The following is a 20,891-nucleotide window of genomic DNA, read 5'->3' as shown; positions in this document are numbered from 1 at the left end:
CAATAATTCATAACAACAATGATTTTGACTCATTTTGTTTTTTGAGCAACGACAGCTTTAAAGAAAAAAACACCCTGGAATTGCAACTGTGTGTATTAGAGTCAACGTTCCATTGCATTTCACCTTTTTCTTATTTTATTCCACTTTTTTATGTTTTTTTTCTTTTTTAATTCAAACATTCGCTTTGGCCACACTTTGGACATAGCTTAATATTGATATTGTTATTTTTATCCCCTCACAGCTCCTGTAGATGCCTGCGTCCTCAACAACACTCTTCTTGGAGTAAGCGGTGCATATTGGTTCCAGTTTGAGACTTTGCTCCGTTTGAATATTTCTGCGTGTGCAGGCCGGGGAGACGCTGATGATGGATGCCTGCACGCAATGTCAATGCTCGTTGGAGGATGGCGCCATCAAGAGCCACAGGCTATCCTGCAGGAGAATCGCCTGTACGCCTTGTCCCATGGTAGTCCTCCTTTCTCATGTCTCATTTATACATAGTGTACATACCTGGTTCTTCTGTTCAGTTATTTGTGCGCCAACTAACGTGCGGTCCTATCTTCAGGGATACATTGAGCAGAAAGAAGAAGGTGCTTGCTGTGGTCGCTGTGTCGCCACCGCCTGCTTTGTGAGCATGCCTGACGGACGGCAGATGAGTCTGAAGGTAAGTAAGTGCCTTGCAGAAAAGAGGCCTTATGCAATGCTATACTATACAGCGTTAATGCTTTTAAGTACTATAGTTTCAGTTTATTTGGAACATGCATACGATACAATGTAATGCATCACATATTTCCAGTTGTTTCATTACGTCACGTTCGAAAAGGAGTAGAAAGAAGCAGAGCTTATCCTACCCCTTTTCATACCATAGCAATTTTATCCCATTTTCTTGTTCTCTGTAACAGAACAGTGAATAAATAAATAATATACCATAGATAGTAAACAAATATTAAATACATAAATAATCTTTATCTCAAAATAAAAATAAAATGTTCAAGATATGTTATCAGTAGTGTCAGATGTTCTGTGTACTTTGTGAACACTTGTAGTTTGAACAGTCTCTTAAACTGAATCATATTGGTGCTTTGTTTGATTTATTTGCTTAATCCATTCTATAATTTAATTCCACATACGGATATGCTAAATGTTTTAAGTGTTGTACGCACGTACAAATGTTTTAAATTAGATTTTATTCCTCCTCTTTTGTTGAGAAGAATTGTTGTACATTCTTGGCTAGCAGGTTGTAGTTTGCTTTGTACATAATTGTAGCTGTTTGCAAATGCACCAAATCGTTGAATTTCAATATTTGTAATTCAATAAATAAAGGGTTGTATGCTCTCTATATCCAATATTACATATTATTCTAACTGATCTTTTTTGTAACACTGTTAGTGAATGAAGCGCACATTTGTAGTTGTTTCCCCATATTTCTACACAATAACTCAGATATGGTAACACTAGCGAGCAGTAGAGAATATGAAGTGATTTTTGGTCCAGAACATATTTTGCTTTATTCATTATTGACTTGTTTCTTGCTACTTTATGTCTTATATTTTTTACATGAGGTTTCCAGTTCATTTTGTCATCTATTATTACACCCAAAAATGTGTTTTCTTTTACCCTTTCTGTATTTGTGTTTGACTTCCCTTCTACTGTTACCAAATAACATTACTTCAGTTTTACTGAGATTTGTCAAACCATCTTTTAAATGTTTTAATTTCTTCTGTTATTATTTATATTAGTATGTATATGTTCACTCCTGAACAAAACACAAAAGAAACGAACAAATTAAAAATATGGTACTTTAACGTACTCTATAGTAAAGTATGTCCCACTGTCACATTACACAAAAGTATACTTTGCTATGTTATGCAATGGTATGCTTATACTACAACCACATCATGTATACCATGTGGTATTTGAAAGACTATAGTCTTATATTGCATCTTTAATGCTATATTATTATTGGGAAAGAGTCCTCTCAGAATTATTTTATTCTGAATAAAGCAATGTGACTAGAATTGACGTCTAACAATTAATTCTACACAAAGGAGTAAGTACAAACAATAGCAATACCAGCGCTGGAGAGAGGACCGAGCCGTCTAAAGTCGGTAGCGTTCTCTAAAAATTGTCTCTCTCCTCATATGCTTTTGTCCATCTTGCTGAGATCGAAACCGAAAGTTAACGTGACTTACGTGTTGGGCACACACATTCTTGTCCCACTCTCACTCTCCGCACGTGCAACATCCCAACACCACTCAAACTAGAGGGAATAATATGTGTGTGTGTGTGCTGTGTGTGTGCGTATAGATCAGAAACAGGGTGAGGTCATGGTGTTAATATTCTTCGAGCAAAACCAAGGCCAAAGCTAGTAACTTCTAAGATGTTCCAATTTTGCTCAAAGGAGGGAGAATATTCCCCAAACACTTGCTATACTGTGTTTAACTAAATCATGCAAAAATATATTGTTTTATGTTACCATACCATACTATACTAGTGGTATACAATACTATTCTACACTGTGTAATGCTGTACTATACTGTATCACACCATATTATACTACCATAACCACGTTATATGATGCAAAACTACTGCATACTTACTGGTACACTATACTCTACCATTATATACCATATACTAAACTAACTAATGTACTATACTACAGTATACTACACAGTATTATTAAATGATGTACTCATATAATGCTGTTCTATGTACCATTATATTATACTTTACCACACTATACTGTGCTAAAACATCCAATTATATAAAATGCTGTACTATATTATGCTATGTTACACCCCACTGTTTTAGACTACATGCTATGTTGCACTACCCTATACTTTATCATAATATATCATATCATCCTGAACTAAGAGTGTACTCTACCAGTGTAGGCCTATACAGGATACTTCAAACTATGCAATGCTGTATAGTAAACGTTCCTATACTATATCATATAGTGATATATTCCATGACACCGTGCATTGTTATCTTATACTAAACTGTACTAAACCGTCCAGTTATAAGCTAAGTGACATCATACATTCAATTCAATGTTGTGCTACCCTATGCCATACACACATACCTAGTAGAACTGAACATTTCTAAGTTTAAAACACAGTACAGTATGGGTTTGATCAAGTAAGATACAAAACCCAAAACCAGTGATGTTGGCACGTTGTATAATTCGTAAATAAAAACAGAATACAACGATTTGCAAATCCTTTTCAACGTATATTCAATTGAATAGACTGCAAAGACAAGATATTTATACTGCTCTGAGCTCACCTGCTCAGTGGCCTAGTGGTTAGAGTGTCCGCCCTGAGATCGGTAGGTTGTGAGTTCAAACCCCGGCCGAGTCATACCAAAGACAAGACTATAAAAATGGGACCCATTACCTCCCTGCTTGGCACTAAGCATCAAGGGTTGGAATTGGCATAGACGTAGATGACCGTAATAACTCGTATAACACTCAAAAGCGCAGATTTCAACCGTTGAAATACTTTCTATAGTTCAAACAGCACTGCACATCATAATGGCGGCGACAGTTTTGTTTTTAAAGGTCTAAAAAAATTATGTAGAACGTCCGGCGGGCCGGATGGAAAATCTTAATGAGCCGAATGTGGCCCGCGGGCCGTATTATGCCCAGGTCTGCCATATGTGTACTGTATGTAGTGAATGTGATTTAGTGTGCTCACCTTCCTTCAGGTCAATACCACAAAGGATGATGGCTGCAACCAGTATGTTTGTGGTGTGAACAATAAAGGAGAGCTGACCTTGCGGATCCGAACCACTACTTGCCCTCCTTTGAACCGCCAAGAATGCCTGGATCAGGGGGTGCGAACACTACACAATTACACTGGCCTTTTCCCCCCACCACACACACAATCTTGATGCTCATCTCCACTGTTTTTTTTCCAGGGGACTGTTAGCCGGATTGGAACAACGTGCTGCGAGATGTGTAAGTAGAGCTATCCCAGCCACTTCTTCTCATTTGTCCGAGTCGTATTTTGACAAGAGTGTGTCGGCGTGAAGGTACCGAGTCAGCGTGTTGGAGGACGGCGGGAACGTTGAACTATGTCAAAGTGGACGATTGCCAATCGGAGCAGCAGATTGAGTTGCACTATTGTGAGGTGAGGGCTCTTTAACAACACATGCACACTTTTAAACCATGACTCATCGTTTTGTTTAACTCCAGATTAGCAAAGACTAATCAAGTCCCGAGTTTGTCTCTCACCATCTGATCCTCTCTCTCTCCCCCCCCCACCCCCCGCACGCCCGCCCGCCCGTCTGTCTGTCAGGGTAAATGTCGCAGTAAGTCCATGTACTCCCTGCAGAGAGCTGCTGTCGAGCAGGAGTGTGTGTGTTGCGTTGCCACGGCGACAGAGCCCGTCAGCGTTCCTATTCTGTGTGCCAACGGGACCCACAGCCACCACACGGTCCTGTCGGTCACTGCATGCGACTGTCAGTCCAAACACTGCACATAGAAAGGGAAACTTTTCAAATGTAAAATTTTGTTGAATTTGTGTGTACTCATGTCACAATTCTATAAAGCAAGTCATTGTTACGGAACTGTAAGAATTATTCAAAGATACAATCATGTACGTGGGTCCTCTTCTATAGGGGTCAGCCTCTAGCCCAGGGGTCACCAACGCAGTGCCCGCGGGCACCAGGTCGCCCGTAAGGACCAGATGAGTCGCCCGCTGGCCTGTTCTAAAAATAGCTCAAATAGCAGCACTTACCAGTGAGGTGCCTCTATTTTTTAAATTTTATTTATTTACTAGCAAGCTGGTCTCGCTTTGCTCGACATTTTTAATTCTAAGAGAGACAAAACTCAAATAGAATTTGAAAATCCAAGAAAATATTTTAAAGACTTGGTCTTCACTTGTTTAAATAAATTCATTTATTTTTTTACTTTGCTTTTTATAACTTTCAGAAAGACAATTTTAGAGAAAAAATACAACCTTAAAAATGATTTTAGGATTTTAGGATTTTCCCACTAACTGACAAAGAAACAGATAACAGATTTGGTGTCCAGTTCAAAGTGTGACATGATTTATTTAAAAATTTGAGAGTTGACTTTTGTATTTTACATGAGTTATTATTTGTACAAACATGGTGCAAAGTAATTCATGATTTGTTAATAAATGTTAGTGGCTAGCTAGTTAAAATGTGATATTGTGATTTCACAAGACTGTCTTAGAAGTGATCATTTGAAAATGTTCAATTTGAAAAATGTGCACTTAGAGAAAATATAAAAATAAAGTGTTGCATATTGATATTTATCTGTCTCTATATATATTTATTGTGAGAAATCATTAAGATGATCAGTGTTTCCACAAAGATAAATATCACTAATTATTAATAATAACATAGAGTTAAAGGTAAATTGAGCATATTGGCTATTTCTGGCAATTTATTTAAGTGTGTATCAAACTGGTAGCCCTTCGCATTAATCAGTACCCAAGAAGTAGCTCTTGGTTTCAAAAAGGTTGGTGACCCCTGCTCTAGCCCTTCCTGAACAAGGCACTCAACTGCTAATCAGGTGCGTTCAGAGTGAGTTATTTTTTTTTAAAAAGTACCATATTTTCTGGACCATAGGGCGCACCGGATTATAAGGCGCATTGCCGATGAGCGGGTCTATTCAGGTCTTTTTTTAATACTAAAGGCGCACCGGATTATAAGGCCCATTAAAGGGGTCATATTATGATTTTTTTTTTTTATATATATATATATTTCCTTGTGGTGTACATAACATGTAATGGTGGTTCTTTGGTCAAAATGTTGCATAGATTATGTTTTACAGAGTGGAAGAAGTGTCAAAAGATGGAGCTAACTGTTTTAATTACATTCAGACTTTACTTAAATCAACAACGGAGCAGCATCTTCTCATCCGTGGCTCACTAATGCTACAACGCCGGAAAAATGTCCCGTGAAAAACCGTCCGACCGGAACTCTCTAATAACTAAAGTTTCCCTGGGTGAATTATGTAAACTCACTACACCGGTAGTTTTTAGCGCTTCCATAGCGAGATATAAGTTAGAACTTTACGCTACTTTATATTAGAAATGGCAACAGCGGAGGATGAATGCCCCATAACAAAAAGATAGACAAAAAGAAGAAGCTTATCGACTACAGACTACAGTGGCGGACGTGCGCACATTTTCAGGACTTATGCAGATCTCAAATACACATCAGCAGGTACCAGAAGGTAAGAAAAGTTGGTTTTGCACAATATTGCGAAACAAACCTACAGATAATATGTCCTCATACACACAATATAGTAATACTTGTATCTCTGACTACGGTAGCCGTAATGGGGCCGACAATCCATCAAGCGGTGCGGCTTCAAAGTCATACTAAAATATTTTGACAGATTTTTGAGTGCCGTGTGTAATAACATATAAAGTTTTGGTGTTGTTTACTGGCCTCATATTGCAGTCTACACGTATCTCTTATGTGTGACTACCATCTACTGGTCACATTTATCATTACACCATGTACCAAATAAAATTGCTTCGGGGTCGGTAAGCACAACCAGAATTATTCTGTACATTAGGCGCACCGGGTTAAAAGGCGCACTGTCGGGTTTTAAGAAAATGAAAGGATTTTAAGTGCGCCTTATAGTCCGAAAAATACAGTAATGATATGAGTGCTTCATGCAAGCCTCACTTTCTGAAGATCCGGGTTCCAATCTCCATTTGCATTTTTCCCCTCACTTGTGTGGGTTCCCTCCTGGTATTCGGGCGTCCTCCCAACAACATGCATGCTAGGCAAATTGCAGACTCCAAATTGTCCATTGCTGTGAATGTGAGCATGAAGAATGGTTGTTTGGCAATCGGTTGTATTCTCAAAGAACACACTGCAAGTCTATATATAATGTAGTAACAGACACGTTCATAACAATGTGTAATATGTACAATTTTTACCGTTTTTTTAATAATTTTCATCAATTCCGGGACAGATTTCTTCAGCGCATTAATTTCCATTACCACAGTAGCGCACGTCTGATTTAGGGCAACAATGGTGTGTGTGTGTGTTTTAATCATGGCAGAATCGATAACAGATTACTATTTTTGGACAAATGAAGATTCCCAACCTTATCTTTTTGAAGCTGAATATACGAAGGATGTACTGCTGCTTCTCAAAGCGAGCATGAAGGAAGAGTGAAACGTTAGAGCAGACGGAAGAGTGAGGTGAAAGTGATGACGCTATAAATGTGCAACTTGGAGTCAAGCTATTTCAACATAAATGGAATGCTTACCCAAATAAACCGCAAAAAAACGTCCCCGGCCAGCTGGACCAGAGGAACAACTATCCATCGAGTAAGTCACTTTAATATCAACCATGATAGCACAACATGCATGTTTTTAAAACTACAGTACTGTCACGTGGGGGGGTCCGCAGCTCGCTGCGGGGTTGTTCTTCCGATGCAAAAACGGCTCCGGACGACAGCGTGAAGGTGAGCTTGGATTTATTAAACATGAATCACTCAAACTATCACAAACACAAACAATAAAGCAAAAAGGCAAGCGTGCCTAAAACACAAAAGAAGCTGCTAGTTAGCAGAAGCTATGACCTGGACTATGACTTACTTGGTCAGCAAGAGACATGAACCAGTGTGACACAGACAATGCAGGCAGAACGAGTGTTGAACAAAGGTAGACTTAAATAACAGTGACATTGATTGGTGAAAACAGGTGCGTGACTCAAAACGTAAAACAGGTGCGTGACGTGACAGGTGAAAACTAATGAGTAACCATGAAAACAAAACAAGGAAGTGAAACCAGGAACTAAGGAAGTCCAAAACTAACAGCATAACTAAACAAAACATGATCCGGACCACGGATCATGACAGAATCCCCTCCTCAAGGACAGATACCAGATGTCCATAAACAATACAAAATAAAAAGAACAAGAGTCATGGGAGGGCGGGAGGGGGACATGGCGGTGGGTCGCCAGGCCAAGTGGCCCCGAATCCACCGAGGCATAGTCATGTGGCGGCGGCGAGTGGCCCGGGAAGGGCCACTCCCGTGGCCGACGAGAAGGTGGGCGCACCCGGCGTGGCGGACGACCAGGCAGCGGCCACATCCGTGGCATACGAGAAGGCAGGCGCTTCGTCGTCGTGGCAGGCGTGGAAGTAGCAGATGACGAAGCTTGGCGTGGTACGTCGGGCGGAAAAGCTTGGCGTGGGTCCTGGTCCTGGCAGCGTGGGTCCTGGTCTTGGCAGCGTGGATCCTGGTCTTGGCAGCGTGGGTCTTGGTCTTGGCAGCGTGGGTCTTGGTCATGGCAGCGTGGGTCTTGGTCTTGGCAGCGTGGAGCTGGAACCGGAGCTTGGCAGCGTGGAGCTGGAACCGGAGCTTGGCGTCGTGGAGCTGGAACCGGAGCTTGGTGTCGTGGAGCTGGAACCGGAGCTTGGCGTCGTGGAGCTGGAACCGGAGCTTGGTGTCGTGGTGCAGGAACCGGAGCTTGGCGTCGTGGTGCAGGAACCAGAGCTTGGCGTCGTGGTGCAGGAACCGGAGGTTGGCGTCGTGGTGCAGGAACCGGAGGTTGGCGTCGTGGAGCCGGTACCGGAGGTTGGTGTCGTGGAGCCGGTACCGGAGCTTGGCCGCGTGGAGCTGGTACCGGAGCTTGGCCGCGTGGAACTTGACGTGGTGCAGGTGGCCTAGCTGGGGGTTGCTGCTTGGCAGGCCGAAAGACCGGTGGTGGTGGACGGGCCGGAGGTTGCTGCCTGGCTGGGCGCAGCTGAGTCACCCCACTATTACAGCTCCTGGCCCTAGCTCCCCCCTCAAGGAGCGGATACCAGACGCGCTCCCCGTCTGGAACCGTTTTTTGGGGTGGGTGGAGGGAGGTCAGGAGGGGGGCAGAATCCTCCCCATTAAATTGTCCAAAATGTCTATTCACCACCCCCACTTTAGACTGGGTCTGAAAAAATCTAAATTTAGAAAACATTTTCTCAAAAGGATTCTTTTTTGAAACAAAGTCCTTAGTGGGCGGCTGACAGAAGGCGTAAATAGTATCTCAAAAAAAGTCTTGGTCTCTGACGTCATCACCAGTGGGCGGGATGACGTCATCAGCACGGGTCTCCTGCGGCGGCGAGGAAGACTGGGCTGGTTGGGGAATTTTGTTGTCCGGAGGAGGATCCTGGGGGAACGACGCGCCATGCTGGCGAAAAGAAGCCTTTCTGGTTGGCCTCCATCTTCGCCAGCGCGTCTCCATCACCTCGTCATGGCCCGTCTGCGGAAGAACGTCTGCTGCCTGCATACTGTCACGTGGGGGGGTCCGCAGCTCGCTGCGGGGTTGTTCTTCCGATGCAAAAACGGCTCCGGACGACAGCGTGAAGGCGAGCTTGGATTTATTAAACATAAATCACTCAAACTATCACAAACACAAACAATAAAGCAAAAAGGCAAGCGTGCCTAAAACACAAAAGAAGCTGCTAGTTAGCAGAAGCTATGACCTGGACTATGACTTACTTGGTCAGCAAGAGACATGAACCAGTGTGACACAGACAATGCAGGCAGAACGAGTGTTGAACAAAGGTAGACTTAAATAACAGTGACATGATTGGTGAAAACAGGTGCGTGACTCAAAACGTAAAACAGGTGCGTGACGTGACAGGTGAAAACTAATGAGTAACCATGGAAACAAAACAAAACAAGGAAGTGAAACCAGGAACTAAGGAAGTCCAAAACTAACAGCATAACTAAACAAAACATGATCCGGACCACGGATCATGACAAGTACATACGCTGTCTGGCTATACACAAATCCTGTCGAACTTTCAACATATATGAAAGGTTTACGGTTATGGTTTGAATTTATTTCGAACATGCATACAGTCAGTCACAATATAATATATGACATATTCAACATCTTTTCCCTTTACAACATGCCCAGAAAGGAGTAGGAAGAAGCAGAGCTTATCTAATCCTACCCCCTTTCCATTTCAAAGCAATTAGTAACACATTGTTCGCCTCATGCTCTTATTTTGTAACACAATTTTAATCAAAATCAATGAATGATAAATGGAACTCCATCCATCCATTTTCTACCGCTTGTCCCTTTCGGGGTCGCGGGGGGTGCTGGAGCCTATCTCAGCTGCATTCGGGCGGAAGGCGGGGTACACCCTGGACAAGTCGGCACCTCATAACAGGGCCAACACAGATAGACAGACAACATTCACACTCACATTCACACACTAGGGCCAATTTAGTGTTGCCAATCAACCTATCCCCAGGTGCATGTCTTTGGAGGTGGGAGGAAGCCGGAGTACCCATACAGTCCCGGGGAAAATATGCAAACTCCCCACCGGGATTGAACTCTGGACCTTTGTATTGTGAGGCACATGCACTAACCCCTGTTCCAACGTGCTGCCCAATAAATGGAACTGTTCTTTGAAATATATACATGTACACATTAAAAAAAATGAAAATAATAGTAATAACCCTGGAATATGTGTATAATAATACATTTGTATTGTAAAGTAAATAAATGAAATAAATAATAAAATAATCAAATCAAAACTGAATAAAGGGGGAAATAAATCAACTTCATAATTAAAGCAAGGTATGCTTTTCAACTTGTGTAAAGTGCTGCATGAATAAAGTGGGCTTGATTAATAAAATACTAATATATTTAACATTCTAGTTAGTGCTTTGTAGTTTAATTTTAAACGTAACAAAAATGCTGTACAAGGTAGTGTATGTAAACTTACCGATTTAACGAAAGAAAACTAAAGAAAAAAAACAATCCTGCTGCAATTTCACACAAAAAAAATGACAATAATAGTAATAACCCTGGCATATGTGTATAATAATAAAATTGTATTGTAAAGTAAATAAATGAAATAAATAATACAATAATCAAATCAAAACTGCAAAAGGGGGAAATAAATTAACTTCATAATTAAAGCAAGGGATGTTTTTTTTAAACTTTTGTAAAGTGCTACATGAATAAAGTGTGCTTGATTGATAAAATAATAATATATTTTACATTCTAGTTAGTGCTTTGTAACAAAAATGTTGTACACTGTAGTGCAGGGGTCACCAACCTTTTTGAAACCAAGAGCTACTTCTTGGGTACTGATTAATGCGAAGGGCTGCCAGTTTGATACACACTTAAATAAATTGCCAGAAATAGCCAATTTGCTCAATTTACCTTTAACTCTATGTTATTATTAATAATTAATGATATGTACACTTAAGTGAATGGTTTAAAAGAGGAGAAAACACAAAAAAATGACAATTACATTTTGAAACATAGTTTATCTTCAATTTCGACTCTTTAAAATTCAAAATTCAACCGAAAAAAAGAAGAGAAAAACTAGCTAATTCGAATCTTTTTGAAAAAATAAAAAAAATAATTTATGGAACATCATTAGTAATTTTTCCTGATTAAGATTAATTTTAGAATTTTGATGACATGTTTTAAATAGGTTAAAATCCAATCTGCACTTTGTTAGAATATATAACAAATTGGACCAAGCTATATTTCTAACAAAGACAAATCATTATTTCTTCTAGATTTTCCAGAACAAAAATTTTTCAAAGAAATTCAAAAGACTTTGAAATAAGATTTAAATTTGATTCTACAGATTTTCTAGATTTGCCAGAATATTTTTTTTTGAATTTTAATCATAATAAGTTTGAAGAAATATTTCACAAATATTCTTCGTCGAAAAAACAGAAGCTAAAATGAAGAATTAAATTAAAATCTATTTATTATTCTTTACAATAAAAAATACATTTACTTGAACATTGATTTAAATTGTCAGGAAAGAAGAGGAAGGAATTTAAAAGGTAAAAAGGTATATGTGTTTAAAAATCCTAAAATAATTTTTAAGGTTGTATTTTTTCTCTAAAATTGTCTTTCTGAAAGTTATAAGAAGCAAAGTAAAAAAATAATGAATTTATTTAAACAAGTGAAGACCAAGTCTTTAAAATATTTTCTTGGATTTTCAAATTCTATTTGAGTTTTGTCTCTCTTAGAATTAAAAATGTCGAGCAAAGCGAGACCAGCTTGTTAGTAAATAAATAAAATTTAAAAAAATAGAGGCAGCTCACTGGTAAGTGCTACTATTTGAGCTATTTTTAGAACAGGCCAGCGGGCGACTCATCTGGTCCTTACGGGCTACCTGGTGCCCGCGGGCACCACGTTGGTGACCCCTGCTGTACTGTATGTAAACCTACCGATTTAACTAAAGAAAAAAACAATCCTGCTGCAATTTCACTAAAAAAAATGACAATAATAGTAATAACCCTGGCGTATGTGTATAATAATACAATTGTATTGTAAAGTAAATAAATGAAATAAATAATATAATAATTAAATCAAAACTGAATAAAGGGGTAAATAAATTTACTTCATAATTAAAGCAAGGGATGGTTTTTTTTAACTTTTGTAAAGTGATACATGAATAAAGTGTGCTTGATTGATAAAATAATAATATATTTTACATACTAGTTAGTGCTTCGTAGTTTAATTTTAAACGTAACGAAAACGCTGTACACGGTAGTGTATGCAAACCTACCGATTTAACTAAAGAAAAAAACAATCCTGCTGCAATTTCACAAAAAAAAAAAGACAATAATAGTAATAACCCTGGCATATGTGTATAATACTACAATTGTATTGTATTATACAATAGACATATGCCAGGGTTATTACTATTATTTATTTTTTATTTTTCGTAGTTTAATTTTAAACGTCGTTTAAAATTAAACTACGAAGCACTAAAAATGCTGTACCGTGTACAGCATTTTTGTTAGGTTTAATAAACGTAACAAAAATGCTGTACACGGTAGTGTATGTAAACCTACCGATTTAACTAAAGAAAACTAAAGAAAAAAAACAATCCTGCTGCAATTTCACAAATAAAAATAAAAAATAATATTAGTAATAACCCTGGCATATGTCTATAATAAATTTGTATTATAAAGTAAATAAATGAAATAAATAATACAATAATTAAGTCAAAACTGAATAAAGGGGGAAATAAATTAACTTCATAATTAAAGCAAGGGATGTTTTTTTTAAACTTTCTTAAAGTGCTACATGAATAAAGTGTGCTTGATTGATAAAATAATAATATATTTTACATTCTAGTTAGTGCTTTGTAGTTTAATTTTAAACGTAACAAAAATGCTGTACACGGTAGTGTATGTAAACCTACCGATTTAACTAAAGAAAACTAAAGAAAAAAAACAATCCTGCTGCAATTTCACAAAAAAAACATAAAATAAATAATAGTAATAAACCTGGCAAATGTCAATAATAAGTTTGTATTATAAAGTAAATGAATGAAATAAATAATACAATAACTAAATCAAAACTGAATAAAGGGGGAAATAAATTAACTTCATAATTAAAGCAAGGTATGTTTTTTTTTTTACTTTTGTAAAGTGCTACATGAATAAAGTGTGCTTGATTGATAAAATAATAATATATTTTACATTCTAGTCAGTGCTTTGTAGTTTAATTTTAAAAGTAACGAAAACGCTGTACACGGTAGTGTATGTAAACCTACCGGTTTAACTAAAGAAAAAAACAATCCTGCTGCAATTTCACACAAAAAAATGACAATAATAGTAATAACCTTGGCATATGTGTATAATAATACAATTGTATTGTATTATACAATAGACATATGCCAGGGTTATTACTATTATTTATTTTTTATTTTTCGTAGTTTAATTTTAAACGTCGTTTAAAATTAAACTACGAAGCACTAAAAATGCTGTACCGTGTACAGCATTTTTGTTACGTTTAATAAACGTAACAAAAATGCTGTACACGGTAGTGTATGTAAACCTACCGATTTAACTAAAGAAAACTAAAGAAAAAAAACAATCCTGCTGCAATTTCACAAAAAAAATAAATAATAATAATAGTAATAACCCTGGCATATGTCTATAATAAATTTGTATTATAAAGTAAATAAATGAAATAAATAATACAATAATTAAATCAAAACTGAATAAAGGGGGAAATAAATTAACTTCATAATTAAAGCAAGGGATGTTTTTTTTTAACTTTTTTAAAGTGCTACATGAATAAAGTGTGCTTGATTGATAAAATAATAATATATTTTACATTCTAGTTAGTGCTTTGTAGTTTAATTTTAAACGTAACAAAAATGCTGCACACGGTAGTGTATGTAAACCTACCGATTTAACTAAAGAAAACTAAAGAAAAAAAACAATCCTGCTGCAATTTCACACAAAAAAAAATACATAAATAATAGTAATAACCCTGGCATATGTCAATAATAAGTTTGTATTATAAAGTAAATAAATGAAATAAATAATACAATAACTAAATCAAAACTGAATAAAGGGGGAAATAAATTAACTTCATAATTAAAGCAAGGGATGTTTTTTTTTAACTTTTGTAAAGTGCTACATGAATAAAGTGTGCTTGATTGATAAAATAATAATATATTTTACATTCTAGTCAGTGCTTTGTAGTTTAATTTTAAAAGTAACGAAAACGCTGTACACGGTAGTGTATGTAAACCTACCGGTTTAACTAAAGAAAAAAACAATCCTGCTGCAATTTCACACAAAAAAATGACAATAATAGTAATAACCTTGGCATATGTGTATAATAATACAATTGTATTGTAAAGTAAATAAATGAAATAAATAATACAATAATTAAATCAAAACTGACCAGCGCCCCCCGCGACCCCGAAGGGAATAAGCGGTAGAAAATGGATGGATGGATGGATGGATGACCGTGGCGTGCGGTGAGGTTAATGTCTGGTGAGGCACGACTGCATCATCACAGTCAAATTTAAAAACATATGAACCTGCAGTGCAGGTGTACCTAATGTTGTGTCCCTGCGGTCGTTCGCGGCTCCTGCAGCGTGAGCTTTGTTGTTTTTGCACTTTTTGGCTTCTTGTTAAGTGACTTTTTTTGGGTGGATTCGGTCTTGCACGTGGAGGGTTTGGGTGTGGGCTTTGGTTGGTGTGGCCGCGGTGCTCCCGTCGGGCGGTGCATTCTGCGGCGGAGATGCTTGGCACCAGGAGGCGGGGTTATGATACGAGCCTCACACAGTGTGTCTCCGCAGCAGATTTATGATCGCTCAGCACTAAAAATACGTTACACACATACAGTTGTTGACAAAATACACTGTACATTATATACCTCAGCTAACTAAACTATGGAAATGTATAATATAATTCATATAGCAATACGGTGTCACTGCACAGCAGGCCAGCAGTTAGCCGAGTCGCAATCCATGGTGAGGCACAAGTGCCTCAACTAGCTGCTGATCACCGCACCGTCTCTTCTCAGTATTTGAACGGCAAATGTGAAAATAAAAATAAAAATAATCTAAAACTGGTGAAGTTAAATGGAAAATAACTTTAGTATAATCACTGGATACATACAACAATTTAATTAATTTTTTTTCTTTTTCTTTTTATGATGGCAGGTGAGGCCCCGCCTCCCCTGCCTCTAGTGACTGCACGCCACTGATGGATGAATAAAGGGGGAAATAAATTAACTTCATAATTAAAGCAAGGGATGTTTTTTTTTAACTTTTGTAAAGTGCGACATGAATAAAGTGTGCTTGATTGATAAAATAATAATATATTTTACATTCTAGTTAGTGCTTTGTAGTTTAATTTTAAACGTAACAAAAATGCTGTACCCTGTAGTGCAGGGGTCACCAACCTTTTTGAAAGCAAGAGCTATTTCTTGGGTACTGATTCATGCGAAGGGCTACCAGTTTGATACACACTTAAATAAATTGCCAGAAATAGCCAATTTGCTCAATTTACCTTTTAACTCTATGATATTATTAATAATTAAAGATATTTACACTTAATTGAACAGTTTAAAAGAGGGGAAAACACGAAAAAAAATGACAATTAAATTTTGAAACATAGTTTATCTTCAATTTCGACTCTTTAAAATTCAAAATTCAACCGAAAACAAGAAGAGAAAAACTAGCTAATTCGAATCTTTTTGAAAAAATAAAAAAAAGAATTTATGGAACATCATTAGTAATTTTTTTTGATTAAGATTAATTTTAGAATTTTGATGACATGTTTTAAATAGGTTAAAAGCCAATCTACACTTTGTTAGAATACATAACAAATTGGACCAAGCTATATTTCTAACAAAGACAAATCATTATTTCTTCTAGATTTTCCAGAACAAACATTTTAAAAGAAATTCAAAAGACTTTTAAATAAGATTTAAATTTGATTCTACAGATTTTCTAGATTTGCCAGAATTTTTTTTTTTTGAATTTTAATCATAATAAGTTTGAAGACATATTTCACAAATATTCTCCGTCGAAAAAACACAAGCTAAAATGAAGAATTAAATTAAAATGTATTTATTATTCTTTACAATAAAAAAAATGTTTTTACTTGAACATTGATTTAAATTGTCAGGAAAGAAGAGGAAGGAATTTAAAAGGTATATGTGTTTAAAAATCCTAAAATCATTTTTAAGGTTGTATTTTTTCTCTAAAATTGTCTTTCTGAAAGTTATAAGAAGCAAAGTAAAAAAACTTATGAATTTATTTAAACAAGTGAAGACCAAGTCTTTAAAATATTTTCTTGGATTTTCAAATTCTATTTGAGTTTTGTCTTTCTTAGAATTAAAAATGTCGGGCAAAGCGAGACCAGCTTACTAGTAAATAAATACAATTTAAAAAATAGAGGCAGCTCACTGGTAAGTGCTGCTATTTGAGCTATTTTTAGAACAGGCCAGCGGGCTACTCATCTGGTCCTTACGGGCTACCTGGTGCCCGCGGGCACCGTGTTGGTGACCCCTGCTGTAGTGTATGTAAACACTAAAGAAAAAAAAAAACAATCGTGCTGCAATTTCACTAAAATCCTGCAAGTGGCGGTAATGCGGATCACAAGGTAGTTGACAACTGAAGAAGAAAAAGCGATAGCGGCCATATTTCTTGTAGTGGGGGGAAGGTTTTTGTAGAGGGGAAGAAATTTGGCGTGATAGCGCCTAAGCAAACACAACCAGGGACGAACAAACAACACACCAAGAAGAAAGTAGTGACTTTGGCTAAAGTCAGCCAAACGTTTTGTTAATTTGTTAAGCAATACGACCTAAAAAAAAACAAAAAACAGAGGCACATTTATTTTAGAACACGTTGTTGAGTTGTGAAATTTAACAGAGTTTAATTTTGAACGAAAAGAGACGATTGCTGTGACGGAAACAACCAACAGACGGCATTATTATGCTAATAGGCATGTCGCACCTTCCCTGTCTCTGGCCAAGGGAATTAGCAGCAGCCGCGTCCGCGCGCCTGCTAAGCCAGAAGTGTCGGGAGCGCGCGCGGATTGTCCACCGTCTTCGATGCCAACTCTCACGTCTCAAGTCTTATTATTATCATCTTCATCATCATCCATCTCCACGGGGTGCCTGCGGATCCTCCACGACCACTGGTAAGTCTCCACTCCACACGCATTCGTCACTTTTTAAAGTCACAATGCCGCACTTCCAATAACAATGGCAGACGCTGTGCATGGCTTGTTTGTTTGTCAACATACCAAACTACTTTCATGTGAACTGTCATTGTTTTGGAAGACATTTTTGGAAGAAAACTCCCCATTAGGTGCTGTGACTTATCTCGCGTGTGGAAGTGCAGAGGCTTTTTTTTTTTTTTTTTTTTTTTTTTGGTCCTGTGACCATCTGGATGCGCACAACTGTTGCACACGCAAGCGTTGACTGTAAACAAACTGTATAAACAGCATATTTGCACAACATTCAGGTTCAGGTTTCATGCATCGAGCTCACCTGCAAAATGAGGACAATTTGGATCGTTGTTGTCATTTTGCAAAAGTTTGCAAACGTGTAATGTGTTGTTGTCCAGGAGAGACAGCAATAATAGATGGACACCTGCTGTCCTCTGCCCCCGTTAATATGAGGGTGCATTCGACCTTTCCACCTGTATGTTGTTGAGCTGTCAGCAGAGCTTACGGGCCTGTAAGCTTGACAGACATGTGTGCCCTCCTGCTGGGGCCTCCTTCAAAATGACTGCAAAGATACACACATGACTAGGGATGATGTTTGATAAGAAATTATCGAGTTCGAGCCTATTATCGAATCCTCTTATCGAACCGATTCCTTATCGATTCTCTTATCGAGTCCAGATAGGTCAGGTGTCGGCAACCCGCGGCTCTAGAGCCGCATGCGGCTCTTTAGCGCCGCCCTAGTGGCTCTCTGGAGATTTTTCAAAAATGTATGAAGAATGGAAAAAGATGAGGGTAAAAAAAAACTATTTTTTTTGTTTTAGTATGGTTTCTGTATGAGGACAAACATGACACAAACCTCCCTAATTGTTATAAATCACACTGTTTATATCAGGGTTGTCAAACGTACGGCCCGCGGGCCGGATCAGGCCCGCGGACAGGTTTTATCCGGCCCGCGGGATGACTTTGCTAAGTATAAAAATTAACCGGAAATTTTTGAATGAAAGAAACATCTGTTCTAAATGTGGCCACTGGATGTCGCAATAGCAATTATTTGTATCTTTGTAGATGATGCTATATATGTACAAAATAAACCACATGGTGTTAGTGCACCAGTCGAGGAAAATGATCAAACTACGTAAATAACATCCTGTAATTTGATTTTGATGTACATTTTTTATCTTGATAGATTGAAAATCAACACCAAGGAGTTGACTGATGAACATTATCACATAATTTATTCAGAAAATATAAATAACGACAAATAAAGATAGAATAGTATTAACCGCAAAATGTAAGTGTAAAACCCAACAACATTATGATTATTACAATTTCAGAATGTGCTTGTTCTATTTTTAAACAAAGAAAACCATACCATCTGAAGTCTTTATTTTTAAGTTATCGTGCCGGGATTTTACCAGTCCGGCCCACTCGGGTGTAGATTTTTCTCCATGTGGCCCCCGATCTAAAATGAGTTTGACACCCCTGGTTTATATTAAACATGCTTCACTGATTCGAGTATTTGGTAAGCGCCGTTTTGTCCTACTTATTTTGGCGGTCCTTGAACTCACCGTATAGTTTGTTTGCATGTATAACTTTCTCCGACTTTCTAGGACGTGTTTTATGCCACTTTTTCTGTCTCATTTTGTCCACCACACTTTTAACGTTGTGCGTGAGTGCACAAAGGTGAGTTTTGTTGATATTATTGACTTGTGTGGAGTGCTAATCAGACATATTTGGTCACTGCATGACTGCAAGCTAATCGATGCTAACATGCTATTTAGGCTAGCGCAGGGGTCGGCAACCCAAAATGTTGAAAGAGCCATATTGGACCAAAAATACAAAAACAAATCTGTCTGGAGCCGCAAAAAATTAAAAGCCATATTACATGTGTCATGAGATATACATTTAATTAAGAGGACTTAAAGGAAACTAAATGAGCTCAAATATAGCTACAAATGAGGCATAATGATGCAATATGTACATATCGCTAGCCTAAATAGCATGTTAGCATCGATTAGCTTGCAGTCATGCAGTGACCAAATATGTCTGATTAGCACTCCACACAAGTCAATAATATCAACAAAACTCACCTTTGTGCACTCACGCACAACGTTAAAAGTGTGGTGGACAAAATGAGACAGAAAAAGAAGTGGCATAAAACACGTCCTAGAAAGTCGGAGAAAGTTATACATGCAAACAAACTATACGGTGAGTTCAAGGACCGCCAAAATAAGTAGGACAAAACGGCGCTTACCAAATACTCGAATCAGTGAAGCATGTTTAATATAAACAGTGTGATTTATAACAATTAGGGAGGTTTGTGTCATGTTTGTCCTCATACAGAAACCATACTAAAACAAAAAAAATAGATTTTTTTTCCCCTCATCTTTTTCCATTCTTCATACATTTTTGAAAAATCTCCAGAGAGCCACTAGGGCGGCGCTAAAGAGCCGCATGCGGCTCTAGAGCCGCGGGTTGCCGACCCCTGGGCTAGCGATATGTACATATTGCATCATTATGCCTCATTTGTAGCTATATTTGAGCTCATTTAGTTTCCTTTAAGTCCTCTTAATTAAATGTATATCTCATGACACATGTAATATGGCTTTTAATTTTTTGCGGCTCCAGACAGATTTGTTTTTGTATTTTTGGTCCAATATGGCTCTTTCAACATTTTGGGTTGCCGACCCCTGAGATAGGTTGTTGTATATGGAAAAAAACACAATATTTGGTTTAACAAATCACTTCACATTCTCTACTGCTCGCTACTATAGTATTACCATATCTGAGTTATTGTGCAGAAATGTGGGGAAATAACCACAAATGTGCGCCACATTCCTTAACCGTGTTACAAAAAAGATCAATTAGACTGATACATAATGTTGGATGTAGAGAACATATAAACACTTTATTTATTGAGTCAAAAATATAAAAGTTCGATGATTTGGTAAAATTGCAAACAGCTAAAATGATGTGGAATTAAATGATGGAATGGATTAAGTAAAGAAGTTAAACATTGTACTGATATGATCCAGTTTAAGAGGTTGTTCAAATGAATAGTGCTTACAAAGTACAAAGAAGAATTATGAGAAATACTTTCAACCTTATTGAAAATAAGATATTCTTCATCTCAGTATATTGGTAATGACTGAATTAATTAATTACATATTACAAAACTGTTGTATATACTAATTCACATATATTTTATTCTAAAAAGGTCAGTAAATGATGTATATATTTGTAAACGCTATGAAGTGGGAAAGGGGTAGGATTAAATAAGCTTTACTTCTTCCTACTCCTGTAAAGTGAAATGATATGAAACTGTGATGTATTATGATGTGGTCGGATCATGTTTTGTTTAATGATGTTCTGTTAGTTTTGGACTTCCTTAGTTGTTTTGTGCACTTCGGGGGTTTGTTTTAGTCACCATGGTTACTT

General features: G+C 37.5%; 2 protein-coding genes across 4 annotated transcripts in view; both read left to right on the top strand.

Annotated features, from left to right (window-relative positions):
- Positions 1 to 4,620, top strand: part of vwf (von Willebrand factor) — a 108,993-nt gene extending 104,373 nt beyond the window's left edge. For both annotated transcript variants that reach the window (XM_062042597.1, XM_062042598.1), the window contains 7 exons: positions 242 to 282; positions 347 to 463; positions 563 to 661; positions 3,706 to 3,834; positions 3,919 to 3,958; positions 4,033 to 4,130; positions 4,299 to 4,620. In XM_062042597.1, the coding sequence (XP_061898581.1) occupies positions 242 to 282; positions 347 to 463; positions 563 to 661; positions 3,706 to 3,834; positions 3,919 to 3,958; positions 4,033 to 4,130; positions 4,299 to 4,484 (710 nt within the window). In that variant the 3' untranslated portion in view covers positions 4,485 to 4,620. The remainder of the gene's footprint in view (positions 1 to 241; positions 283 to 346; positions 464 to 562; positions 662 to 3,705; positions 3,835 to 3,918; positions 3,959 to 4,032; positions 4,131 to 4,298) is intronic.
- Positions 4,621 to 17,255: 12,635 nt separating this feature from the next.
- Positions 17,256 to 20,891, top strand: part of ano2a (anoctamin 2a) — an 80,602-nt gene continuing 76,966 nt past the window's right edge. For both annotated transcript variants that reach the window (XM_062042595.1, XM_062042594.1), the window contains exon 1: positions 17,256 to 17,423. The gene's annotated coding sequence lies outside the window, so the exon portion shown is untranslated. The remainder of the gene's footprint in view (positions 17,424 to 20,891) is intronic.

Source organism: Entelurus aequoreus, linkage group LG03, assembly GCF_033978785.1.
Source record: "Entelurus aequoreus isolate RoL-2023_Sb linkage group LG03, RoL_Eaeq_v1.1, whole genome shotgun sequence".
NCBI lineage: Eukaryota > Metazoa > Chordata > Actinopteri > Syngnathiformes > Syngnathidae > Entelurus > Entelurus aequoreus.
This window is presented reverse-complemented; position numbering and strand designations above follow the sequence as displayed.